Source organism: Phyllostomus discolor, chromosome 11 (assembly GCF_004126475.2).
Source record: "Phyllostomus discolor isolate MPI-MPIP mPhyDis1 chromosome 11, mPhyDis1.pri.v3, whole genome shotgun sequence".
Lineage (NCBI taxonomy): Eukaryota > Metazoa > Chordata > Mammalia > Chiroptera > Phyllostomidae > Phyllostomus > Phyllostomus discolor.
The window spans coordinates 79,698,016-79,723,807 of record NC_040913.2 but is presented as its reverse complement, the minus strand read 5'-3'; the positions used below and the strand labels follow the sequence as shown (position 1 = coordinate 79,723,807).

General features: G+C 46.9%; 2 protein-coding genes and 1 non-coding gene across 3 annotated transcripts; 2 read left to right on the top strand and 1 right to left on the bottom strand.

Moving 5' to 3' along the window:
* Positions 1 to 580: 580 nt before the first annotated feature.
* LOC114508991 lies at positions 581 to 687 on the top strand. The gene has a single exon (XR_003685568.1). It is a non-coding gene; the product is annotated as a U6 spliceosomal RNA (small nuclear RNA).
* Positions 688 to 2,110: 1,423 nt separating this feature from the next.
* CLDN23 (claudin 23) lies at positions 2,111 to 4,180 on the top strand. The gene has a single exon (XM_028526851.2). The coding sequence runs from the start codon at positions 2,761 to 2,763 to the stop codon at positions 3,652 to 3,654; it is 894 nt and encodes a 297-aa protein (XP_028382652.1). The 5' UTR covers positions 2,111 to 2,760; the 3' UTR covers positions 3,655 to 4,180.
* An 8,115-nt stretch (positions 4,181 to 12,295) lies between these two features.
* On the bottom strand, positions 12,296 to 25,703 carry LOC118497253 (low-density lipoprotein receptor-related protein 6-like). The gene is made up of 13 exons (XM_036011108.1): positions 25,700 to 25,703; positions 25,166 to 25,384; positions 24,610 to 24,793; positions 23,373 to 23,577; positions 23,049 to 23,213; positions 22,713 to 22,913; positions 21,357 to 21,906; positions 20,838 to 20,963; positions 19,343 to 19,453; positions 17,054 to 17,290; positions 14,545 to 15,022; positions 12,766 to 12,874; positions 12,296 to 12,341 (listed from the first exon to the last, which is right to left on the bottom strand). Exons 1-13 carry the CDS (start codon positions 25,701 to 25,703, stop codon positions 12,312 to 12,314), a joined length of 2,619 nt encoding a protein of 872 aa, XP_035867001.1. The 3' UTR covers positions 12,296 to 12,311.
* Between the last annotated feature and the right edge of the window lie 89 nt (positions 25,704 to 25,792).

The window sequence follows — 25,792 nt, the reverse complement described above, 5'->3', positions numbered from 1 at the left end:
ACTCATCAGAGGCTCCTTCTAATTGCTAGACAGGGTGTTGCCCACTTAATGATCACTCAATGAAACCAACTAGATCTTCAAACTTGCTCAGTTAAATTTTGTTTTTTAGCAAGAGTACAGATAAAAGCTAGCACTAGAAAACAAAATTTAACTGAGCAAGTTACTCACTTACAGCCTAGTGCCCATGCAGCTGCTCTGGGAAACAATAGGTCATTTCTTTAAAAAGTTAAAAATAGAACACCATATGACCCAGCAGTTCCGCTTCTGGAGAATTGAAAGCAGGGATTCCAAGAGATATTCATGCACCCATGTTCGTAGCGGGATTATTTGCAGTAGCCAAAAGGTGGAGACAAACCAGGTATCCACCAAAGGATGACTGGATGAATAAAACATGGTATATACCTACAAAGGAATATTATTCAGCCTTAAAAAGGAAGGAAATTCTGACACACGCTACCCTATGAGTGAATCTTGATGACATTATGCCCAGTGAAATAAGCCCATCATAAATACTGAATGATTGCATTTACATGAAGTATCTAGAGTACTTAGGTTCACAGAGACAGAAAGTAGAATGGTGGTACTCACTTCGGCAGTACCGATACTAAAACCGGAACAATACGGAAAAGATGATCATGGCCCCTGAGCAAGGACGACACACAAATCTGTGATGTATTAAATATTAGGAAGGAAGGAAGAAGGAAGGAAGGAAGGAAGGAAGGAAGGAAGGAAGGAAGGAAGGAAGGAAGGAAAAGAAAGTAGAGGCTGGTTGCCAAGGGCTTTGGGGATAGGAGGATGGTGATGGGAATGGGGAGCTATTGATAAACAGGTAGAGTGTCAGTTTGGGAAGATGAAAAAGTTCTGGAGATGAATGGCAGTGAAGGTAGCATGACAATATGAATTTACTCAATGCCAATGACCTGTACACTTAACAATGGTTGACAATAAATTCTGTTACGTCTATTTTACAACAGTTTTTAAAATTACACCATTTTCTGAAAAGAAAGGTAGTAATTCCTATCATCCACCCTAAAATGTTTGAATTAGCTGTAGACCTGAAACTAATACAAATAATATTGAATGTGAACTGTAATTGAAAAATAAAATTAAAAACTAAAATGCTCCCTGGCTGGCGTAGCTCAGTGGATGGAGCGTGGGCTGCGAACCAAAGTGTTGCAGGTTCGATTCCCAGTCAGGGTACATGCCTGGGTTGCAGGCCATGACCCCCAGCAACCATACATTGATGTTTCTTTCTCTCTCTCTCTCTCTCTCTCCCTTCCCTCTCTAAAAATAAATAAATAAAATCTTAAAAAAATAAAATGCTCAAAGTTATTTCAAACCAACGCTGAATTAACTTGGATTTTTAGAATGTCTTAATTTTAATTAATTACAAGCACAATATACTTCCATTTAAAGAAATATGGACCAAGAGGAAAATATTGTTAAAAGAAAATTTTTAGAAAAATACAAAATCACGACTCAATATAAAAATGAAGATGTGTAAAATTTTTATTTCACTCATTATTAATAATGGAAACAGTGTGATTTACAGCCAGTTCCAAGAAGAATTCAAGAAGCACAGATACATAGGCCAACAGATGTGCTACAGTAAATGTAGAAAGCAAGGCCAGACTGGTCAGCAATCGGGCAATACCCCTTAACACTCTCCTGAAAAACCCGTCTGCGTTTCTATGGACAAAAATCAGTTGCACAGCTACAGGTGTTCCACAATTTACAGAGCTGTAAAACGGCTCAAAGCAGGACACTCTATAGTAAGATAAATCTGAAAAGTGTGCAATGTAGTAACACCTCTGGGTGTGCTTTTCAAAATCTCTACAAGGCTGAAAAATAATAATAATCCTTCGTCCCAGAAACACACTCGCTTTGATACTTTTGAGTCAAGTTTAGCCTGGACTATGAAGACTTTATCAAACACAGTAAACAGCTCTATTAAACGAAACGACCCAGTGCAATGCTCTGGGACGTGGTTCAGGACACCGATGCACACCAGCCCAGCGCGCACGCAGGTAGCGCGAAGAGGGGAGGCGCCGCCCACTCGGCGAGGAGTGGCTGCAGGTGGACAGCGTAAAACTTGGAGGGACCGCCGGGTGCGCGCTGGAGTGGACGGAGGAGAGGCTACACCGCAGGACCCAAAGCGGGAGCGAAGAAAAACTGTGGCAACAGGGATCGGGGAAGGCAGGGAAACTGAAAGACAACAAGCCGGGCGCGGCCCCCGGAGCGGAGCGGCACCGCCTCTTTCCTTCCCCGCCCACCGCCGGCGGAGCCCCGGGAGAAACCAGGGTGGGGCAACCTTTGCTCCGCCCGGGAGAGGCTGGCTCCTGAGACGGGTGTTGGCGCTCACTGGAGACTTGGGCGGGCTGGGGGCCGCCGCTCCCTGCTCGTCCCTCGCACCCGAGAGGTTTGGTCGCAGGGTTTATTTCTGGACGCCCGCACCTCGGACCGCGGTATCGGTGGGACTCACCGCGAGAGGTTTCGATTGGGGAAGGCAGCCACGTTGGAGGGAATTAGAGGCGAGCCGTCGAGTGGGGACGGTCCCGGGTCGCAAACTTAGGGCGTCCGGGAGAGAGTGGGGCGCAGGCCCCTGACCCACGGCGGCGCCCGTGCCCACTTCGGGGCTCGGAGCCGGCGCTCTCCGTGCGCGCGCGGGCCCGAGATCGCCAGGCCGCGCCGGCCGAGAAGGCGTCGGCGGAGAAGGCAGCGGGTGCGCCGTCCCGCGGCAGAGCCGCGCGGCCCCCGGGGATGCGGACGCCGGCGGCGATGACGGTGGGCATGGTGCTCGCGCCCTGCGGGCTGCTGCTCAACCTGACGGGCACGCTGGCGCCCGGCTGGCGGCAGGTGAAGGGCTTCCTCAACCAGCCGGTGGACGTGGTGCTGTACCAAGGCCTTTGGGACATCTGCCGCGAGCAGAGCAGCCGCGAGCGCGAGTGCGGCCAGCCGGACGAGCTGGGGTACTTCAAGGCTGAGCCTGTGCTCGTGGCTCGGGGACTCATGGTGACGTCCCTGGCGGTCACCGTGCTGGGGCTGCTGCTGGCGTCGCTCGGCGTGCGCTGCTGGGAGGACGAGCCCCGCTATGCGCCGGCCGGCTTCTCCGGCTTGGTGCTCTTTGCCGCGGGCCTCTTCAGCCTCATCCCGGTGTCCTGGTACAATCACGTCCTGGCGGATCGCACCGTCCTGCCCGCCCCGGAGAGCCCGGTTACGGTGGAAGTCAGCTACAGCCTGGTGCTGGGCTACCTGGGCAGCTGCCTGCTTCTGCTGGGCGGCTTCTCGCTGGCGCTCAGCTTCGCGCCCTGGTGCCAGGAGTGCTGTCGACGTCGCAGGAAAGCACCCTCCGGCGGCCCTCGCCGCCCCAGCATCAGCACCGTGTACGTCGACTGGCCGCAGCCCGCGCTCACGCCCGCCATCAAGTACTACAGCGACGGCCAGCACCGGCCGCGGCCCGCGGAGGCCGGCCCCGTGGACGTGGGCCCCGCTGACAAGCCCAAAGTGGGCTTTCCCATGCCGCGCCCGCCACCCAAGACCTACACCAACTCGGTGGACGTGCTCGACGGGGAGACGGGGGCCCACTCCCAGGGCGCCTCCTCGCGCAGCACCCGCCCCTGCCACAGCTCCCTGCCCTGCGACTCCGATCTGTAGACCGTGCCCCGCAGCTCGCGCTGTCCGGTCGGAGGACTCACGCCACCACCGTCTAACCTTAAACGTGTCTGTTACCTTGGGGCCTGGAGTCGGAACCTTGGACACCGTTCCTGTTCCTGTGCCTGGTTTGGAGGGCCGTCTTCCTTTCCTGTGGCCAAAGTAGACTCCTTGGACGATTACTTCAGGTTGGGTTTGTTTTTCTTTATATAGAGCTGTTGTTCTCTCCAGAGGAATCAGGGTCCTTGTAGGGTGACAGGCTTATCCCTCTTTCAGCTGAAGGACAGAGAGGGACTTTGCATCTTATTGACAAGGGACCATAACAACAAAAAAGTCAAACTCGGCTAAAAACCGACTTAACACCTTGAAACAATATTCTGAAATGCTGATGAATTTTGCATCAACGTAATTAAATATTACTAACTTCTTTCCTGCTGTATAATTCATTTTCGTGCAAACTCTCAAGAGACCAGTCTATTTCTGGCTGTGTTTGAATGCAGCTCTCAAAAATCAAGGTAGAGCCATGCAATTATAGCAGTTTTCCTGGAATGAAATAACCTGATTAGCTTGTGTTTATGTTTCCTCGTGTATAAATAGGATTTATCTTTTCCCATTGCTTATTCTTTGATGTTAAAATTGAGGTCACGCCAGAGTTTCCCTTGTAGAAGCCAGAGAAGCATGAGAGGAAAAATGTATGCTGTTCTGTTCCTTGGCTCCCTACCCTAGACTTAGAAGGCCATCGATTCAATATTTGGTGCACAAGGGAACTTGTTCATCATACTAGGTTAAAGGACGTGTTTATAGATCTCTCGTTTACATATAAAATTTGAAACTAAGACTTGCAATATACCCACAAAAGCAGTTTGTCTCCAGTACAACCTTTTAGAGTGTAAGCCTTAATCACCAACGATGTCCTGGCTGCCGGAGCACTGTTCCAGAAATCTTGCTCTCCGAACTTCGAACTTCGCACCTCTTGGTGTAAGGTTGCTGAAAGAGGCGAGGGGGCCCCACTCAAATTCCTGGCTCCTTTATTTTTGGGTTCATGCTGTTTTCTGTGCAGCACCAGGTCTATTGTTGGAAAACCTTTAAGTGCCCATTTCCACAGGAAGTGCAATCAGGAATCATTTCCTCTTTTTTTTTAAATATATTTTATTGATTATGCTATTAAAGTTGTCCCATTTCCCCCCTTCTCTCCCCTCCCCCCTGTACCCTCTCTCACACACATTTCCCCCCTTTAGTTCATGTCCATGTGTCATACTTATGAGTTCTTTAGTTTCTACATTTCCCGTACTATTCTTGCCCTCCCCCTATTTTCAACCTACACTCTATGCTACTTATTCTCTATACCTTTTCCCCCTCTCTCCTCCTCCCACCCCCCTGCTGCTAACCCTCCACATGCCCTCCATTTCTGTGGTTCTGTTCCTGTTCTAATTGTTTACTTAGTTTCTTTTGTTTTTGCTTTAGGTGTGGTTGTTAATATTTGTGAGTTTGCTGTCCTTTTACTGTACATGTCATTTCCTCTTGTAACAGTGATGCCCAGAGTCACGAGGAGGCATGGCATCGGTGCGTTCATAAGAAGGACTTGATTGCACGAGTAGGGCTGGCTCTCGTTCCGAGTGATTGATTTCCAGGTGCCTTTAACTGAACTGCATCTCACCTTTCAAACCTGCCACTAGTGGCCATTTCAGAGGCAGGAACGCTCTGTTCAGCGAGAGACCACTGATAGCAGAGGGCTATAAAACTAACCGAACAGCACGGGCTGCTCCCTAGCAGTGGAAGGGGTAACACAGATTCACTTGGCCATTTGGTACTGGAATTACCTGTTTCTGTGTTTTCTCGACCACACTTCAGCAAGCAGGCATATCGCTCGGGGATCTTTTTCAAATGCAAATTCTGGTTCATTTGGTCTGGAGTGAAGCTGATTTCCTAAGATCTCCCAGGAGATGCTGAGGCTTCTGGTTCCTGGCCCCCGCTTGTGGCTGCCAGGCTTTCACCGGGCCTGTGCCTCACTCAGATTTCAGTCCCACTGGCAGCGCATAATCAGACCTTTGAGAGCTTGCCCTCTCGTTGAGTTAGGGGCTGCCTTCCCAGGAACAGCCAGAGCGGAGAGAAGGCAACGCTGCTGTTTACAGCTAACACCTCAAAAAGGGATGAGGCCCCTGAGAAGTCAGGACCCAGCAGATAGCACAGAGACTCTGGATTTCTGGCAAGTACCAGATTTACCGAAAATTTTCTGCGTCATAATTCCACGTATTTCTAGGGAAGGTTTGATAAAAGCAAACAAGTGGTGTTTTGTATGTTTTACGTTTCCCCGCCCCCCCCCCCCCCCAATTATCTACTGGCTTATATTCAAAACACTTCCTCTCTGCTGATTAAGAGCAAACCGCAGCTCTGGCTGGTGTAGTTTAGTGGATTGAGCACTGGCTTGCAGACCAAAAGGTCATCAGTTCTATTCTGGGTCAGGGCACATACCTGGGTTGTGGGCCAGGTTCCTGGTTCCAGGGTGTGTGATGTGTCTCTCACACCTCCATGTTTCTCTCCCTCTTTCTCCCTCCCTGTCTCTCAGTTGACACTCTAGACAGACTGGCTGCAGGAGGCTGGCACCTCGGAAGTTGCTGTTGGGAGTGAAAACTTACCCTAAACTTGACACTGACTAGGTAGCAACCACACCACAGTGAAGACACTCATGGGAAATAGCACAACCACCTTGCCTGAAACCCTTCACGCCCGTCACACACCGTCACCACTCACTTTTAATAATCCTCATTACACACCAAAGTGTGCGGTCTCACTGAATGGATGAGATCTTTTCAGGATTACTCAGGGCAGGCCTGGGGGACGGAGGAATCTGAAAGTAGAGCAGGCGCTGCCTTAGCACAGCCCCTGCCCCGCCCCTTCGCCAGTCTGGCTCCCACGCCCTCACTAAGGAGGGGTGAGCTTTGGAGCTCACTCCCTGTTGTCCCTTGCGGAGGCTGGAGGCTGCGGGAGGAGCTGTCAAAGGTGCTTCAGCCACCGTCCTTTTTATTTCCTACGTCATTCATCCAGCAAGGTGGGGCACACCTGCCATTTTGTTAGCACCCTGGTGGACACCTTGGAAAACAAAAGTATTCCGGGCCCTGCTTGCCGTGTGGACTCACATAGTCTAGTGTGAGAAATCCGTGCAAGGAAGATGAAGACCAATAAGCCAGGGTCCAGGGCTGGAGAAAAGGGTGGTATTCTAGGGAAGGTGGTCAGGAAGTGCTACTGGAGCAGGACAATGAAAGAGGGAGAGGGGACACTCTATCCCTGGAGTAGCCACCCTTGGTCTCACTGCTTCACTAATAAGCTTTTTCTTTCACCTAAAACTCAAAAAAAGAAAAGAGGGAAAAGATGGAGAGGGAAGCATCCCAGGCTGAGAGAACAGCAAACCCCAACATCCACCCAAGAAGCAGCTGTGAAAACAGGTAGGCAGAGCGGTCTTGGCTCCCGCAGGTGTGGCTGCTTCTCCGTAGAGCGAGGTCACGAGGTTGCAAGGGCAGGAAGAAGCTGGGGGTGCCCTTCAGTGAGGCGGGGGAGGGAGGCATCTTCTTGCCTTTTATCAGGCTAATAGCTTCTCTAGGAGGGAATACACTCTGAAACAAACTCAATCTGTTTAAGAGAATGTTTTCAGAATAAAATATAAACCATGCTGTTGAGGAACATTCTATCCTGCCAATGTGTAAACAGCCCCACAGTGCAGTTGGCAGAGAAGAAATTTGAGCCTCATCACACATCCCCAGGGGATTGAAAGGTTAACCACCAGGATCCCTGACCCCTGCCTGACTCACATACCCCCTCCCTCACCCCTCACCTTCACACTGGCCTCCCTGAAATGAAGGTCTGTCATTCATCTCTTCAAAGAGTATCATCCACTCTTAGCTTAAATTCCATTCATGATTTGGCCAAGGCCCAGGTTTCCGCCCTCATTACTCTCTCCTCCCACACACGATCCCCAAACTACTCTCACACTCCAGCTTAGAGGACTCACATTTGCACATAGGAGACACATGTCTAATGTGGATTTTTCCTCATGTACTTTCTCATTTTACTTCTAAGTTGAAAGTAAGGGCAGGGTTTCTATTTATTTTGTAATCCTAGAATGGGTACTAACGCTTCTCTAGTCTCTCTTAGCAATTGAATAAGTTCAAGTTACTTCTAGAAGCTGTGTCTGTATCCAGATTCTTCCTTTCCTTATACACAATTGTCATGTGTGGAGAAAGCAATCTGTGGCCTGAGGCCACCGGCCCAAACCCGGGACTGCAGGTGGGGAGTGGGCCCAGGAGCACTCTGTGAACAGGGCTGCTCCAGGGAAAGGCCAAGGGGGACCACACAAGTCACTGTCATTTTCCAGAACTTGTGTAATATATGCTTCCTAATAGCCCAGCTCTGCTCTTGCTGAACTTCCGCTTCCTCCTCTGTACAACTGGGGAGACTGGATTAGATGTTATCAGAGGGTCTGTTTAAGTGTAATATTCTGAGAGTGAAGACTGAGAAGTAGATGAGGCTGAGCAGAGAAACTTGAAATGGGAACAGCAAAGGCTGGGGAAATGGACTGATCTGGAAAATTAGTGATTGGTCGACAGCAACAAACTCCACGATCTAGTCCCCGGCTTCTCCGAATTTCATAAACCTCCCAGGAGTTCAAATAGTAGGAACTTCGTGCACTCCCCTCATCATCCATGGCCTGTCCCCCATACACATATGTTGCGCGTGGGTCACCGGCCAGCAGTGACCACGGAACGCTGTGGATGGCTCACCGAAGAACACGCGAGAAACAAACACAACATGCACAGAGACAGACCAGGTCCTGTGGGGAAGTAGGGACAGAATGGCCACCCCCCCTAGTGGGGAGGGCCTCGATTTACCATCCATACATGCTTTTATTGGGCTCATTTTGCATAATAATTCAGGTAAAGTACAGTACTTATCAGGGGGAAGTAAGGAACTATAGAAAACAAGGAACTTTGCTGGTTTACTGAGTGGGGGTCAAAGAGCTGTAAGACTTTGAGGAACCAACTTCCTCCTTGGACCCCTCTCATTCAACTGAGAGCATTCTAAATAAAGAAGGTTTCACAGTAATTTACATGTCCTTTCTTAGGCCTGATCACCCGGGGAATCCGCCCTTTTCAGCACAGAGCTGCACCACCCTGTCATTGTTTCAGGCTTAGGTGGAGCAGGGGAACTAAGGCAACCAAGAGATAAGGAGATTTCCTCCCAGACGATGAGAACTCAGGCTTTGTCAAAGCTGAGGAGCGAGGGTCCATCACCCCCTTTTGCTGCAGCCCCCAAAGTCCTTCTTTTGGGGGACCTCCCAAAGTGATCGTGCCTGCCTTAGGTCATTCCCCCCTTGGGGAATCTTACCCGTCTTTGGCTAACCGACCAAGCTTTTTGGGGTTCAGCAGCAGAAGCAGCATCCCTGCCAGGGAGACAAGCCCTTGTCACCTTGCTGGCTTACGGTTCCAAGGGCGTTCCCTTAGCATTAGCCTAGGCGGGGGTTTCAGCCTCTGATACCAGTCAGGGCGGTTCCCAACACACATAAAGTGCTTTATTTAACTCTTAACTGCTAATAACAGACGCAAAAGTTCAAGTTTTGCGTAGGGCTTTTTTAGCCTAAGGCACGAGTCAATGGACTTTTCTAAATCTCCTTGTTCTTCCAGAAGGACACTCAGTCGTCCTATGGCCAGGTTAAAGAAGTTGAGTTCTTCTAAGGAAATTCACGTTTAATGTCTGCTACAGGCTTACTGCTCCACCTATTAGTGGAGAGAAATTAGGTAGGTAATCAATACCTTAAACAGGGAACATCACAGTGGAAGGTTCTTACAGCTGAAAACATGGCTCTGCTCCAAACAGACACGGTGACATGTCACAGCCAGTGTAGAGGAGACGGATTATTAGAAATGAAGTATAAAAGTTTAAGTATCCATTTAGGAAATTAAGTCTTTCTGGGGAGAAGGGCATTCAAGTATGTTGTGTAAATTCTTCAACAGGGAAAGCATAACAGGACGTGCTAAACTAGATTCACGCAGGACGATGCTTAGGCATACATCCATAAGCAGCCAGAGATTGGAAAAGATATAAATAAGCAGCAGGTGAGAAGGGGTGCATCCAGGACCCGCTGGGAGACTTGGCAGCGGTCGGCTCTCTCTCGCAGGGAGAGGAAACAAGGGAGAGTTTCTCCGGCCAAACAGGAAACGAGGCCTGCGGACGAGAAGGGTGGGTTAGGAAGGAACACTTTCCTGCACAGCCTGTGAAATGGGCTGAGCTGCTGACCCCCACACAAGGCCTAAGGGAGACGTCGGCAGCGGTGTAAGCGTGTCCAGAGAAGGTGGCCGTACTGATGTGCCTCATTCCTGTGTGCCTTTGACGTGGGTTCTTCTGTGTCATTTTAATGCACTTTTGCCCAGGGGCAGGCAGAGCCTTGCCAAGGGAAGACTTGGCAATGGGGGTGGCTCTTGGGAGACAACAGTGAGATAAACCCAAGATTTACCCTGTGGATGAGAAGGCTGGAGCGTACATGGTGCTAAAATGGTTTCCTCTCAAAGACAGCTGAGCCCCAGCCGCAAGGTCAGGATGCTGCTGCAGCTCCCAGCCTCAGAAAGGCGGGGCCCCCAGCGATTGCTTCCCGGGGAAGTTGCTTCCTACTTGGGACATTTTACACTGGATTGCAAAGCACCGTTCGTGTTTTGTACTATACCCACAGTAATAAGCCTAGGGCTTCTCTTTATGCACGAAAGCCTATCTATGCACACTCATTCTGTAAGAAACTAAATAGGAATAGTCTAGAAAAGATCCAAGCAAGAAAAGCCTTCCAAGTCAAGTTGTGTTTATTACAATTGAGACTCACATTATCAGATTCAAATACGATGCAAAGTGTACAGGCATTGTTCATTGTTGGGAACCGCCCTGACGTATCAGAAGCTGAAACCCCCGGTAGGCTAAGGCTAAGGGAATGCCCTTGGAACCGTAAGCCAGCAAGGAGACAGGAGCTTGTCTCCCTGGCAGGAATGCTGCTTCTGCTGCTGAACCCCAAAAAGCTTGGTCGGTTAGCCAAAGACGGGTAAGATTCCCCACGGGGGGAACGACCTAAGCCAGGCACGATCACTTTGGGAGGTCCCCCAAAAGAAGGACTTTGGGGGCTGCAGCAAAAGGGGGTGATGGACCCTCGCTCCTCAGCTTTGACAAAGCCTGAGTTCTCATCGTCTGGGAGGAAATCTCCTTATCTCTTGGTTGCCTTAGTTCCCCTGCTCCACCTAAGCCTGAAACAATGACAGGGTGGTGCAGCTCTGTGCTGAAAGGGCAGATTCCCTGGGTGATCAGGCCTAAGAAAGAACATGCAAATTACTGTGAAACCTGCTTTGTTTAGAATGCTCTCAGATGAATAAGAGGGGTCCAAGGAGGAAGTTAGTTTGTTCCTCAAAGTCTTACAGCTCTTTGACCCCAACTCAATAGACCAGCAGAGTTCCTTGTTTTCTATAGTTCCTTACTTCCCACTGATAAGTACTGTACTTTACCTGAATTATTATGCAAAATGAGCCCAATAAAAGCATGTATGGATGGTAAATCGAGGCCCTCCCCACTAGGGGGGGTGGCCATTCTGTCCCTACTTCCCCACAGGACCTGGTTGTCTCTGTGTATGTTTGTTTCTCGTGTGTTTTTCGGCGAGCCATCCACAGCGTTCCGTGGTCACTGCTGGCCGGAGACCCACGCGCAACAGTTCATATTCCATTCGGTGCCCAATCCGCTTGATGTAGGTTCTGCTAATCCGATTTTTATCCTGGGGAAACAGTTTCATGACTAAGTGAGTTGCCCACGGTTGCTACCACCCTGTTTCAGACCACACTCCTGCTTTGTTACCAGTCTCGCATCACAGATTCAGTGCCCCTGACTGCTTATGTGGGTGTGAATGCCGCAGACCCAGGAAGGCAGGCAGAGGTAGAGCAGCCAGAGGGAGTTCGGGCTCTCAGTAGCGCCTGCGTGTTTGCCCCAGGGATGAGTCCTCCCAGCCCACACCAACCACTGTGTCTGCTGCTGCCCGCGGGACCCACCCACTGCACTGCAAAGAAGGCAGGCCGATCATTCAACTGAGTTTCTACATCTGTAAAGTAGTCCACCTTACTTAGTTTTAGAGTCACTTGAGAGCATAAGAAAATCATTGATTCCATGACTTTTCAGAAAAAGTGAGTGCCGACTTTGCGGCAAACTGTATCTGAGCGAGGGAATGGTGGGAGCGAACACGCCCACATTTGCTACACCGCAGAGACCTGGCCTTCAGCGCGAAAGGTAAAGATTCGAGGGAACTTGTTTCCATGTGTACGATGGAGAAACAGGTTCAGAGAGATTAACTGGCTCAAAGTGAGCGTCAGAGCCAAGATTCAAACCCAGAGCTCCTGACTGGTCCTGGGCCAGCACCGAGAGGAGACAGTTTCTGCTGATAAGCCGGGGCCTAAGTTACACAAAGATGGAACTGTTTCCCACACCCACTGACAAAACCGATGGCTGCTTCGAATCCCAGAGAGCAGTTGTTTTAATAATGAGTGACCATTGACCATAAACTCTTCCAGAAGTTAGAACAGATCACAATGAAAGGTATAAACAATCTGTATTGAGATTTCTCAGCTCCTTTTTCTTTTTTCTTCATCAGATTAGTCCGTTTGCACAGAGGTTAACAACGCCTGCCAGGAAAGAGAGTTGAAGTTAGAGAACAGGCACTACGTTAAAACAAAGCAAAAGCACAGAGCTGGTTGAACTGTACAGAAGTTGGAAGAGACCACAGGGAGCGGTACATTTTAGGAGTAACTCCAACTAACCCTGCTAACCTCCCACAGCCCACCCCATGGCAGGACTGAACTCCTTGAGGAAGTCCGCCCAGAGCTGAATTTCTTGATTGCTATCTCATGCATGACTCATTTCCGTTTGAACAACTGAAGATGGAACAGAGTCTAAAGACAACAAAGTTGCTGGCCATTCCGTTGACACACATAATAGCATCATTCTCTAGTTCGTGCCGCCGGCTTTCACCCAGCTAGGAGCTTTCAGAGGGGTCCTTCTCTAACTGTCTCTCAAGAATCGGTTCTCCTCAGAGACTTGCAGGCATACCTGTTCATCGTAGGCTTCATTGACGAAAGTCTCAGTGTTCATTAGATTCTCTCCTTCTTGGTCATCTTCTTTGTGGCTGGCCAGAGTTCTTGCTGAGGCTGTTGTGTTTCTAGAAATCAAAGAAACAAAGTCAAAAGAGTTGCCCCTCAAGTTAGAAGCTGGGATTGGTGAATGGTTACAAAGGGCCAACTTGTCCCCATCATAGGATTTTTAAAAAAATTATGCCCTGTTTTAATTGTCTCTTTAGCAAAGCAAACAACCTAGAATGGGCAACCCCTGAGTCAATTATTATTTGTTACTAAGTATTCATTTAACTCCTGAGTTGATACATCTCTCAATTGAGGGGAACTAGGTAATAGGGGCCAATGAGGACTGAATCCAAGATTCAGTCCTTGGACAGGTCAGTGGCAAATGAACTCCAGTAACTGGCAAGTTAATGTAGTTTAAAAAAAAAACTGAGGTGACAATCAGAATCCCAAGAGTAGCATCGCAGTCATCTTAATATTAACCAGTTAGCGGTTAACTAACCAGTGTTACCTTAGACAAAGACAAATCACTTCCCCTGACATTCAGTCTGTAAACTGAAGGCTGGGCAGAGATGGAACTTTTAAAACTTTCATCATTTCTACGTTTCTTGATACATAGTCTGTTTAATGTCTGATGATCTGATCAGTGTCTTCAGTTACTATATCTTGATATGCTATAGTTTATTTTGTCATCATTCCTACACTGAATCATCATTTCATTATTTGTGTTTGTTTCTCTTTTTTTAAGATTTTATTTATTTATTTTAGAGAGATGGGGAAGGGAGGGAGAAAGAGAGGGAGTGAAACATCATTGTATAGTTGCCTCTAGCACACCCCATACTGGGAATATGGTCTGCAACCCAGGCATGTGCCCTGACTGGGAATCAAACCAGCAATGCTTTGGTTTACAGGCCTACACTCAATCCACTGAGCTACACCAGCCAGGGCTCGTATTTGTTTCTTTAATCCACTGACTCTCTTGCTCTTTGACAAAACTTGATGCTTTTGCTTTAAATCTTCCCTGAGGAGTTTATTTTACCTCCTGTTGCGGGATGAAAGATGCCCCTTCCAAATTCAAATGTCTCAGTCATAAACCCCATTCCTTCAGAATGTAATCAAATTTGGAAAGAGGTAATTATGTTAAAAGGAGGTCATGAGTTTGGGCCCTAGTCCAATGTGACTGATGTCCTTATAAGAAGAGAGTGGGCCCCAGACACGCACAGAGGGAAGACCATGGGCTGGGGGGGGGGGGGGGGGCAGTCACAGAGACATCTGCAGCCACAGTTTAAGGAGAAAGCAGCCCTCAGCCTCAGAAGAAACCAACCCCACGGACACACTGATTTCAGACTTCCAGCCTCCAGAGCTGTGGGGAAATAGTTTCTGTTGTTGAAGACGCCCTGTCTGTGGTCTTTGTTATAGCAGCCCTAGCAAACTAATACATCTCTCCTAACAAATTTTTCCTCCAGCCATTGGACTAACGCTGCCTCATCAGTGGGGAGTCCCCTCCCCTCATCCTGGAGATTGTGCCCCTGACAACTGTTGAGGCAGGTGTATCTGCCTCAGGTATCACTTGAAAAGGTGATCCCAGTTATTACTTTTCCAGTCATCTAACAGGTGAGGCTGCTTCATCCCCTAAATAAAGCCTTTCTCAGTCTTTCTAGAGTGGACAAATACCTCCAACCCCATTCATCTTATTTTATAAGCAACTTCTTTGGAATAACACTCCCCCATGAGGGCATTAATAGCTGCTCACCTTTTTAGTTTACGGTCTTTTCTGAAACACACAAACGCTCCCAGAGCCACCAGGACAACTGATAAGCCGATGGTTGAGCCGAGGGTGATGTAGCTCAGGGCTGGCCCACGCGCTGCCTCTTCACAGACCTCTCCATTGTTTTCCACCAGACAGCTGCATTTTCTCAGCTCTCCCTCCATTGTGCAGATACCCCTCCCGTTACAGAAATCACTGCTACAGGGCAGCTGTTTTGTCCTCTGTGAGTCCTTGGACTGAACAGGCTTCCCTCTTTCCTTGGTTTCTGAGGTCTTGCTTTCTCGACCAGGGACGGGAGGGATCAGTGTTTTTCTCACAGGATGAGTCATCCCTTCTGGGCCCCGGGAAGTAGCCTCTTGGGGCTCAGAAGCCTGGGGATGCAGGGTAATTTTAGGAGTGACCCTTTTTGCAGCCTCCAGCTTTTCAGGTGTGGGCGTTGAATGGGTTTTATCTGGAGAGGTACCTACAAAAACAGCAGGTGGGAGCATGGGTATACACACGTACATTCGTCAGCTAAGAGCTATTTCAGAAGAACAAGTATCTAATGGACTCAACCAGATGAGGCTGAATTTATAAAATCATAAATCACTCTCATCACTTTTGGCCAAAGGAAAAAACTATTAAAATGTATATTAAAAACTACCTATCTTACAGCACTTAACACGTCTGGTTCAGGACCAGCCTGTGGATCAGAGCGGTCTGCTTTTAGAGGAAAGTCTGCACAGGTTTAGCCAAGGCGGAGCCTGTCACTGACAGTGTTTTATTCTGTAAGCACCTGGGTGGCAGGCTTAAACAGTAAATGTAGAGACTGGAAAGATTTTTCAAATGTAAGTTTATCTATAAATATTTAAAACTTTTTATTAAGAATTTTTTTAGAGAGAGAGAAACATCAATTTGTTGTTCCACTTGTTTATGCACTCATTGCTTGATTCTTGTGTGTGTCCTGACCAGGACCAAACCCCCAGTCCTCGGCGATGGGGACTTCGGCAATGGGGACAACACTCTAACCCCCGGAGCTATCTGACCAGGGCCTCTTTAAAACCCTTTTGAGTCCAAGTAAACTGTAAGTTTAGCAAGATCTACACGTGGCAAATGTTGAACCAGATTCGGTGGTGGTAGTAGGAGGGGCGCACATTAGGCAGAGGATAGGCAACAAGGTGCTTCTGACCACGGAGGAGTCTGCAGCGAAGTCTGCTGAAGGCATCTCACTGTGCTGCCTGTTGTAGGCGTGAGCGTTACCCTCACGTGAACACTGAGGACCAAACTGCAGGGCGGGAAGGCTGCAGATCAGCGATGAAACTGCGTCTTGCCTCCGCCTTCACCTGGCTCACTGGAGTGTTTCCATCCCGGGCAGTTTAGGGTCCCTCACAGTAAGGCATATCCGGAGGAAGCCAGCATCACTTTGCACACTCAGTAATGCTCTCCAAAAAAGTGATGCAAAAGTCAGGGTGAAATCATTATCAAGGAGCGGAGTTAACTATTGGGCCTCGTCGTCAGGAATGGGAGAGCAAGTGCAAGTATGTCAGTTTTCTGGTTTAGTTTTAAAACCAGGTGATGAGGATGATAAATGTCTCAGTCACTGCCTCCCCACCCTTGACTCACTGCGAACCCAGGGCGTTCAACAAAACCACCCTCATTTACAAGACCGTCAGATCAACCCTGGAAAATCCGTTCTCTGTCCTAGTTAGGATGAACTGAGTAGGGGCACCATTTGTCTTCCAGCCGGTCAGGTTTTAGAAGGTGAGAAGAGAAATTGAGAAACCAGTGAGAACACTTTCCTGTAAGATGCATTTTCTAAATTTTTTTCTTTAGTAGTTATGACCAGTTTCGGTACCACGTCCACTGCCTCGTCAGTTCTGTAGCTTAGAGGACCTGGATACCATTGGAGACACAGCTATAGCATTAGGAGAGGGCGGCTACAGGCAGAACGAGCTGTAGTTGCTCAGATGACTGGCTGTGAACACACCTTTTCATGAACGTACTGTTGGCACAGTATTGCTATAACGGCCATTTACAGTTAACATTTAAGTACTAACATAACAGCTTTATACACATTCTCTTATATTCCTTAACACCTCTGTAAGGTAGAAAGTGCTATTTCCACATGGAAAAGGAGGAACCAAGAGAGGTCAAATGGTTTGCCTAACCGGCTTCCCCTGGGCTCTGCCTACCAAGTGATCAAACACGGGCTGAGTCAAATGTAGGAGAAACGCGTGTTCTCTCGGACCACACACAAACTGGCCATTCACTATCCCACCGCAGCTCGCTATCACACTGCCTGCTCTAAAATCAAACCAGAGGGCACGTTAGCTTTCCACAAGGGGTTCCCGAACTCCATGTCCAATTGCCCAGACTAGGAGTTTCTTGTTATTCAGGTTAAAGAGGACACAGTGACAACAAGGTAGTAATTGAGAGGATAAAAGCTTAAGGAGTATTGACAAATTCGATGTTACTGAAAGCCAGCCACTCACGGCGATGAACAGGAATTACTCACAGCTCATTTCATCGGACGCATCCAGGCAGTCAGCGCGGCCGTCACACACTTGCTCCGGGGAAATGCATGTCCGACCGTCCTCACAGGCCTGTGATGGCGCAGAGCAGCGGACAGCTTCAATGCATCTGTTTGTGTCGGCCAAGTAGTACCTGCTGGGACACTTGCAGGTCTGTCCGCCAGGCTTCGGTAAACAAATGTGGCTACATCCTCCATTGTCGTTTGAGCAGCTGTGACTACCTGTGGATTCCCGCCCCGCAAATATATCGATTTAGATTTTTTTTCCGAAGGGTCTTTTGCACATTTTCTGCAGATAGACTGTCAGAGTGACAGGACCCAGATGTTTCCCAGAGGAGACAGCTCTGCAGTTTAATTCCTCTTAGTCAACTGGGTACCGAGCAATTGGTGATTCTTCTCCACGGGTAAGCGTGGCTTTAGAAAACAAGGAGTTCGGACTAGAGACAGGCTTAAGAAAAACTGGGGTAAACTGCAGTTCATTCAAGACCCCATTGTGAATTGTCTCCTCCCCTCACATCAACCACCCAACATTGGAACTAGAAGGGTCTTACACATAAATCACTCCTCAGATGAAACTATGGGGGCTGTGGTCCCCATGGTCCCTCTAAGAATTGTACAGAGAGAACAAATTGGCAGTTGCCAGAGGATGTGGGCAGTGGGCGGGGGTGGGGGGGCAGTTGGAGAAGAGTCTGACTGAGCCAGCCATTTATAGTTGCTCATAGTTCTCCAAAGCCTTTATCTTAAGATTTAAATTCTAGCAAGTTGTTACCTTTTAAGATATTCCAGGAGTTATGGAATAGGTGTGTATGTAGTATAGATATAACCTACTTTAAGGGCCACAGAGACCCCCCTTAATTCTGGTTCTCAGAATTAAGCAACAGATGAAGATCAATTTGTGATGTGACCATTTGTCACACTGAAGAATTCTGAAAAGGTTCTCCCCACAAAGCCAAGACTTTAGGATTGAGCGTGACTAATTCAATTATAAAGGTTAGCTTTCAAGAGCAAAGCAATGGAGCAGCATTCTCTTAAGCCTGATATGTATACTCAACAACCATGAGAAAGGTAGGCGTGATTAACTGTTTGAGCTCACATTGTTGGTACTAATCTCCACTGGGAACAGATTTCTTCTATTATGACTTCAACCGAGCCCACCACCACCCTCCCCAAACACTCAGTCAGGCGCCCCATTTGTGTCTATAAAAAAGGTGGATGCTAGGATTATATCATAAGAACCCTAAAACACCAATCCAAAAGAACCTATGCACCCAATGTTCATAGCAGCACAATGTACAATAGCCAAGTGTTGGAAGCAACCTAGATGCCCATCAGTAAATGAATGGATCAAAAAACTATGGTACATTTACACAATGGAATTCTATGCAACAGAGAGAAAGAAGGAGCTCCTACCCTTTGCAACAGCATGGATGCAGCTGGAACGTATTATGCTAAGTGAAATAAGCCAGGCAGTGAAAGACAAATACCCATATGATTTCACCTTTAACAGGAACCTAAACAACAAAACAAAGAAACAAGCAAAATATAACCAAAGACACTGAAATAAAGAACAGACTGACAGAGTTTAGAGGGGAGAGGAGAGGGAATTTCAGGGGAAAAGGGGAAGGGTTTACAGGAATGAGTATAAAGGACACCTGGATAAAAACTAGGGGCGGGTGGAAATGGGAGGGAGGAGGGAAGGGCTGGGTGGGTGGGTTGGGATGCGAGTAAAAGATAGAAAATTGTACTGCAACAACAATTTAAATAAAATTTTTAAAAAATAAAGTATGACTATAGACTAAGAAAAAAGGTGGAGAAAAACATCTGAGCGTCACCTCCATTTGATACTTCACCAATTAGATGACATCACAAGTAGATACAAGTGACAATGAGTAGCATGAAGAATGGCTCCACTTTAGAATTGAAAGCGGATTTTCCACAATTATACCACTTAATCCATAATAAGAGAACTGAAAATAGACTCAAGTGTACCAAGCTCCAGTCCAGTCCGAACTTCAGTCCCGTGCACCTAGAAGATGTACACTTACCACTAGTATGTCTTCTACTAAAGAACAGAACTAGTTAGAGACTAGAACCAGGCTGCATACAACTGCAGAAACACCAGAGAGTTATGAAGATCTATAGGAATTGGCCAGAGAAATATTTTAATGGAAAACACAAAGCTATTTTGAAGAGATAACAAAGGATAGAGTATTGTCTCCAGAGAGAAATTCAGTAGACTTCAGTGTTGTAATCATTGTGGAGTTACCTACTTACCCTGTTGACGAAGTTTGCTGTATACTTTTAAATCCACAATCTTCTGGTCTACTTCGAACCACCGGTTTTCTGAGCGTTCAGCCTCACTGTACCAAACTTTAGTGATTTGGGCTGAAACAAAAGCCAGTGAACAATCATTAATGAAAGTGAGGTTCTAAGACAGCTTCCTGGGCAAAAAACATTGCTCAACATGAAAACTGTTACTTGTTTGCATAAATTCCAGTTGAATAACAAGAGTTTTAGAGACGAGGCATGTATTCTCCTAAATCTTGTCTCTCAGAAGAAACTTCAGATAAATACAAAACGTTCTATACCTTTTTCCAAAATTAAAACAGGTATTAATAAGCTATGTTGAGTCATTCATGTATGTCCAGATATCTAAAGATAGGAAATTAGGATATATGAAACTTCAACCAGCCCATACAACTGATGGATAATAAATTTAAACATTGTTCTAGAACATTTCAAAAAATGGCTTATTTTCAACAAGAGTCATTACAAGCTCTTAAAATAGATGGCAAAGGTCTTCCCACATACCTAATAATAAGAGGAATCTCTGGGGTAGAATCTGACAATGTGTCTTTAAAATTCTGATGTGGCCAAGCCCAACTGGTCAATGGACCAGAATTTGGAAATATAAAGAGACAGGTTTATTTTAAACACATATGCTGTGTATTTTCCTTTTTTAGCAAATCTAGGTCCTAGCCAGAAAATATACTAGAGCAGCAATTTTCAACCACTGTGCCACCACATACTGGTACACCACAAGAACTTTTCAAACATGCAACCCTTGACTATTTCGTCAGGGGCACTGGCCTCTTTTCTCTTCGACTGTTAAATTTTAAAAAATGACGACAATCAAAACAACAGTAACCATCTGGTGTGAATGAATCAAATTATAGCTTTTTCTGTCAGACTGACAAAAATATATTTTTTGATGTGTCAAAAAATGTTAGGAATTGGTTTATGTGCCATGGCATGAAAAAGGTGGAAAATCACTATACTAGAGTGCTGGAGTTTAGGACAATCTCTTCGAATATACTAGAAATGCTCTGCAAGTGGAGAATGTTCCATAGTCACCTAGTATTGTCATGCTGCATTTAGCCAGCTGAAGCAGGGACTGTCTTCCTTTACAGGTAAGGTGTTACAGCTACTAGCTACTACTAACTGGCAGAGCAGCCGTACAGCCTACTTTCATTTTCCGGTCCAGTTCTCTCTCTACTATATCAGGGATCCTCCAAAGCAGGAAGCCTCATATGAATGCCAGAAATCTCAGGCAGAAATGGACTATGCAAAAACTATCCCAAGAAGTTAAAGCTCCCCCAGGTCACAGAATCACTGTTACACATACATGTTAGATCAGGGAAGTTGTTTAGCAATTTTTCCCAAAGAAAGACACTGCCAAAGACCAGGGCTAAGCAGTAGCAAATTCTCTTTGGATACCCAGGAGTGAAGTCAGATCACAAAGACAATCAGATATAGAATGAAGACCTACCATCATCAACCGTTGTCCAGAACAGCATGCCTTGGCCATAAGCAAAGAGGTTAAGGCCCCAGATTCCTCTGCGGTCTACTCTGTATCTCGAGCCGTCTTGTTGAATACTTTCTATGAGTCCTCTCCCTAGAGAAAGAGGGTCAGTTTACTTCACTTCGCCCAACCAGCTGTGCTCGGCCCTGCCACCCACCCCTCCAGGAGGAGACCGTCGGCCATGCATTCCCTGAAGTCCAGCTCGTCTTCATTCACTCTCTCCAACGATGCTGCACAAAAACTTGCTCATGCGCATTTTTACGTTCTCCACGTTACACCTTCACAAAGGGGCTATTGGACGACTGTGGAGTGATACATGCCACTCAGGATGGGGAATGATTATATTTATTTGGAAGGTGGCACAGAAAATAGAAACTCTGACCTAAAAGCTATTTGAAATTATGGCTGAAGATCAGAAGGCTGAATATCCACTTCACTCTGGCCAAGGTCCCTCAGACTCACATTTAGGGTGTAGGCAATAATTACCAGTATCAGCCCAGTATACTCGAGTTCCTGAATCTGAAAAGGTCAGACCCACAGGGACCTGGGATTTCTGCCACAGCACCTTCCTCCTGCTGCCATCCATGAAGGCACAGTCAATGCTGGAGCCATGCCCACCGTCACCCTGGGGACGCAGATCCACAAAACACATGACCATAGTGGGTGGATGGAGTGCCACACAGGTTGGGCGGTGCAGGTTTTCGCTGAACATGACAGTGGAATACTGGCCTTTGGATGAAACTACATGGATATGAGGATTCTCACTGTCAATCCAGTATATGTTTCCACTCAACCAGTCCACAGCAAGGTTGATCACTGTCCCCGCCACGGATAGGATTTTCCTCCAAGAGAGCTTTCCGGATTCTTTGAGCCTCAGTAGCCTGATATCACCACTCTCCAACTCTGAGAGGTAGAGGGCCTTTTCCTGGACCAGGTAGTCCACTGAGGCCAGCTGGTTCACACTGGTGAAGGGAAGTGTCCTATGTTCAGGTAGAGTTGTTTGTTCCAGTAAAGCTTCTAGGTTTTTCAGATAAATCTACAGAAAAAAAAATTAGGTGGATGGTATCAGTTGAGTATAGTCTAATTCATTACCTTGATTTTGCATTAATGGTAAGATCCTTAAGTTCAGATTTTTATATGTTCTAAAAGCCTTTTATATATCTAAAAGATATATTTTTATATATATCTAAAAGCAGGTAGCAGCTATTTCTCCCCTTTCCTGGGGCTTCAAGCACTTTAAATTCCTTGAATTTGGGTGTTTTGAAGATTTACCCCTCTATTCAGGGCCCTCCCCTTTAAATGAACTTCTACTATTAAGATCTTAAGGAAGCTAGAGTTTATCTTCCAGACCAAAATTTGTTTTGTTTTTTTGTAAAATGCCAAGTCCTCTAGATGTTAGAAGTTGGGGGTGACATGCCAGTCAGTGCCTTTTGTCCCCCTGTGATTTAAGAAAAGTTCCCTCACAAAATGCACTTGCCCCCACCCCCAGGCTAGAGCGGAGCCGAGCTCTTTGTATTTGGAATTCCTCCTCTGCATCATTATCGCTGTGCTTGGACAACTTAACAAAGTTGTCTAAACTGAACTAAACTGATTTCACTATATTCTGATGTACTAAGCATTTCCTAGTGGAATTTACGTAGAAGTCATCCTTATTTCATAGCTACTTTATTTGGTCATGATCGCTCCCAGCACACAGTGAATACTAAAACTGAAGCTGTATTTGAAGAACATGCAAGGGAAAGAACCTCCATTAGGTACAACTGCCCATGAAGAGCTCAGATTCCTCAGTCTGAAAGAGAATGCAGCCATGCACAGACGCACGAGGAAGGCTGTGGGCAGTACCTGTGTGATAACCGTGGGCAACGCAAGGAACAGAAATGCAGACTCCTTGACGGGGACACAGCTGACACTGTCATCTGCAAGCAGGAGCCCGACCGGGCAACGACAGCTTCCCTTGGATCGTGGGCTCAGAAGGCACAAATGAGAACACCCAGTGTCCAGACAAGGGTTGGAGGACCTGGGCTGCAGGACTTCATGCATCACCTGGAAGAAATAGGCATCATGGAATCCTTAGAGACAGCTGATGAACACGTCACTTGAGTTTGCACTCCGGGCAGCCTCACACATGCCTCCCTATCGGGGAGAATTAGGGGATATTTTGAAGAGTATGTTATAGACCTTGAGTCCATAAGGCTGTTCAAAACGCTTGATGAGGATGGCCCTGTTCTTGCCAGTCAGCTTCTGCATACGCTGCACTGTTCTCGTCTTTGTTTCAGACCAGAAGACTTCGTCTTCCAACACAGCGACGGAAAAGGGACTCTTGATTTGTGTCAGCTGCAACATCTAAAACGGGGGAGGTGACATCAGGACAACTGTCATGGCATCAACAACAAAATATTTAAAAATAAAATAAAACAAAATGGTGAAGGCCGGGTTTCTGGGATGAGCGTTACACAAAGCCCACGGCATTTCAGACGAGTCTAGTATCAAAACAGCACTTACGCTAACACCAGTCCCGTCTAGATTGGCAGAGCCAATACAGTGAAATTTGTCGTCAGACCAGAACATCTTCCAACTCAGCTGGTCCAGAACGATGCTAGTCGGCCAGCCCAGGCCTTGCTCGATGAGCACTTTTCTGTTGCCGCCATCCATTCCAGCTTGTTCTATGCGAGACTCTCCTCCAACTTTTTCAGACCAGTACATTAACCTACGTGAACAGAAGTCAGCATTGGGATAAAGCGTTATCTCGCAGAAAATGACATCTGTTCATCCTTTAATACAGTGATCTGCAGCCCAATTAATTTTTCTTCAAATTAAAATGTAAAAAATGTAAACTTGGTTTATTCCCTGAGCATAATTGTGAAGTGGTAAGAGGTTTTCTTGATATTTTATAGTGATTGTTTAGTCATCATTTGGGAGTAAAATATCATAAAAGTTGTGTATGAAGGCTAGACATACATTAGCGCTTAAACCACAGAAAATATTCGGGGAACCTGACAATCTTTCCTGGACTGGAAAGTATGCTAGTTCCCCAGGCAGTCCTGTGCCTCAGGCTTTATTCTTGGCCGCAGCCGGGAGGTGTATCATATATACAGTCGAGTTCCTGAGGGCCGTGTTAACGGGCTCCTGGCTGAAGGTATCAAAAGGTGAGAAAAATAGAGGAAGGATACCCAATCTGGTATCCTGAGTTTTATCTTTCTCTGAATCCTGAATTTTGAATTCTGAGTTTTGCTCTTTCTTATTTTTTCATTTGAGATCTATGTGGCCACCCCAATGCGGGCCTGTGGCTCTGCCACGTGGGGAATGTCAGCTCTAGGTTCCTAGGGAAAGGGCTCTAGATGAAGAACCCAGGTTCAACTCCAAGACACAATTATTCTACCCACCCCCAAACACATTATTGTAAATTAAATACTATCCCTCATTCCATTCTGCTTCCTCCTGCAATTTCAAAGCCACAAAAATTCTCCATTCAGGGATATTTTTGTTTATTTTGTCAAAAGAAAGCATAGGTGGACCACCAAGTGAGACACTCGCATCTCACTTTACCGACATAAACTCTTTCCAGAAGCTTTCAAAATTACTATGTGTGTGGTTGACCTACGTCACCGTAAAATACAAAGTCAAGTCATAGAAGGTTTCTCTTCACTTGTTCAGTGTGGAGTGAATGCAACCAAAGGAGGGCTGAGGAGGAATAACAAACTTCAAGGACCTGACCAGACACCGTTAGGCCCGGACTCACCCGTTTAGGGGGTCTAACGCCAAAGACCGTGGTTGATTCAAGCCGTCATCCAGGACAACCGTGTACTCAGGTTTTCCTCTCCAGACAGCAGTCAACGGAATTGCCAAAATCTGGCCAGCCGTCCCATCGGTCCAGTAGAGATTCCTCCCAATCCAGTCAACCGCTATGCAGTCTGACTTTATTCCTGAAGAGAGGAAACCATTGAACATGCGCACTTAGGTTAAACCATAGCTCTTACTGGCCTTCAGCTCAGACTGTGCATCAGGCTAGGATGCCACGTCGGTTCATTTTCAAACTGGTGTATGCATGTCCACCAGAGCAGCCTCCTCTCAAATGCTCCACAGTGCTATTTGTAGAGGAAGACGACCATTACTCCTGTGGCCACTGGCTGCCAGTTTGGCCGACTCCCAGTGTATCAATATCTTTCCATTTCAACCAACTAGCAAGCCTGGATCCCTTTTAGTTAAGGAGATGCAATTAAACCAATATTTAGAGCGTTAATGGCCACTCCTTTTCTATTTCATGCCATGTGTATTGGTAAAGGCGAGGGACCTACCTTTTACTACAGTCCCTGTCTTCTTGGTGTCCATGCTTAGCCACTGAATGCTTTCTGCACCGAGATCTGTCCAGAAGACTTTCTGATCCAGCAAGTCATAGTCAATGGAGAAAATCGTCAGGTTCTTGTCTGTCGTTGCCAGAATATCTTCTTTCAAGCTCCTCAGTCCGTAGAGGAGCAGGTTGAACTGAATTGCCACGAGCAGGACTGGTTCAGTCCCTGTTGAATAAGAACTGCTTTCAGGATGGCCTTCGGCAGTTCGGACAGTGACCCCCAGCCCTGGCTAAGGAATTAGAGGACAAAGGAGTCTCTGCCTGTGAGTGGCCAGGGCTGTGACGCCAGCCCTCTGGCAGATAAGTCGCTCTTCCCTCGTGTAATGGTCAAGCTAATACCCACATGTGAGGATACGTAGAACAAAGGCATAATTAGCTTAAACTGAACATCACATTTCTAACTAAATATGTGGGGTAAATGGGCAGGAAAGAAGTGCTAGTTAGGACTTCAGACACTTATCTAGGTCCAGGTAAGGCTGACCCATGGGTACAAAGGCCAGAGTTATGGTTTTGTTATAATACCGCTTTATCAGTAGACAATTTCAAACTCAGATTCGGTCTGAAATACGAGGTA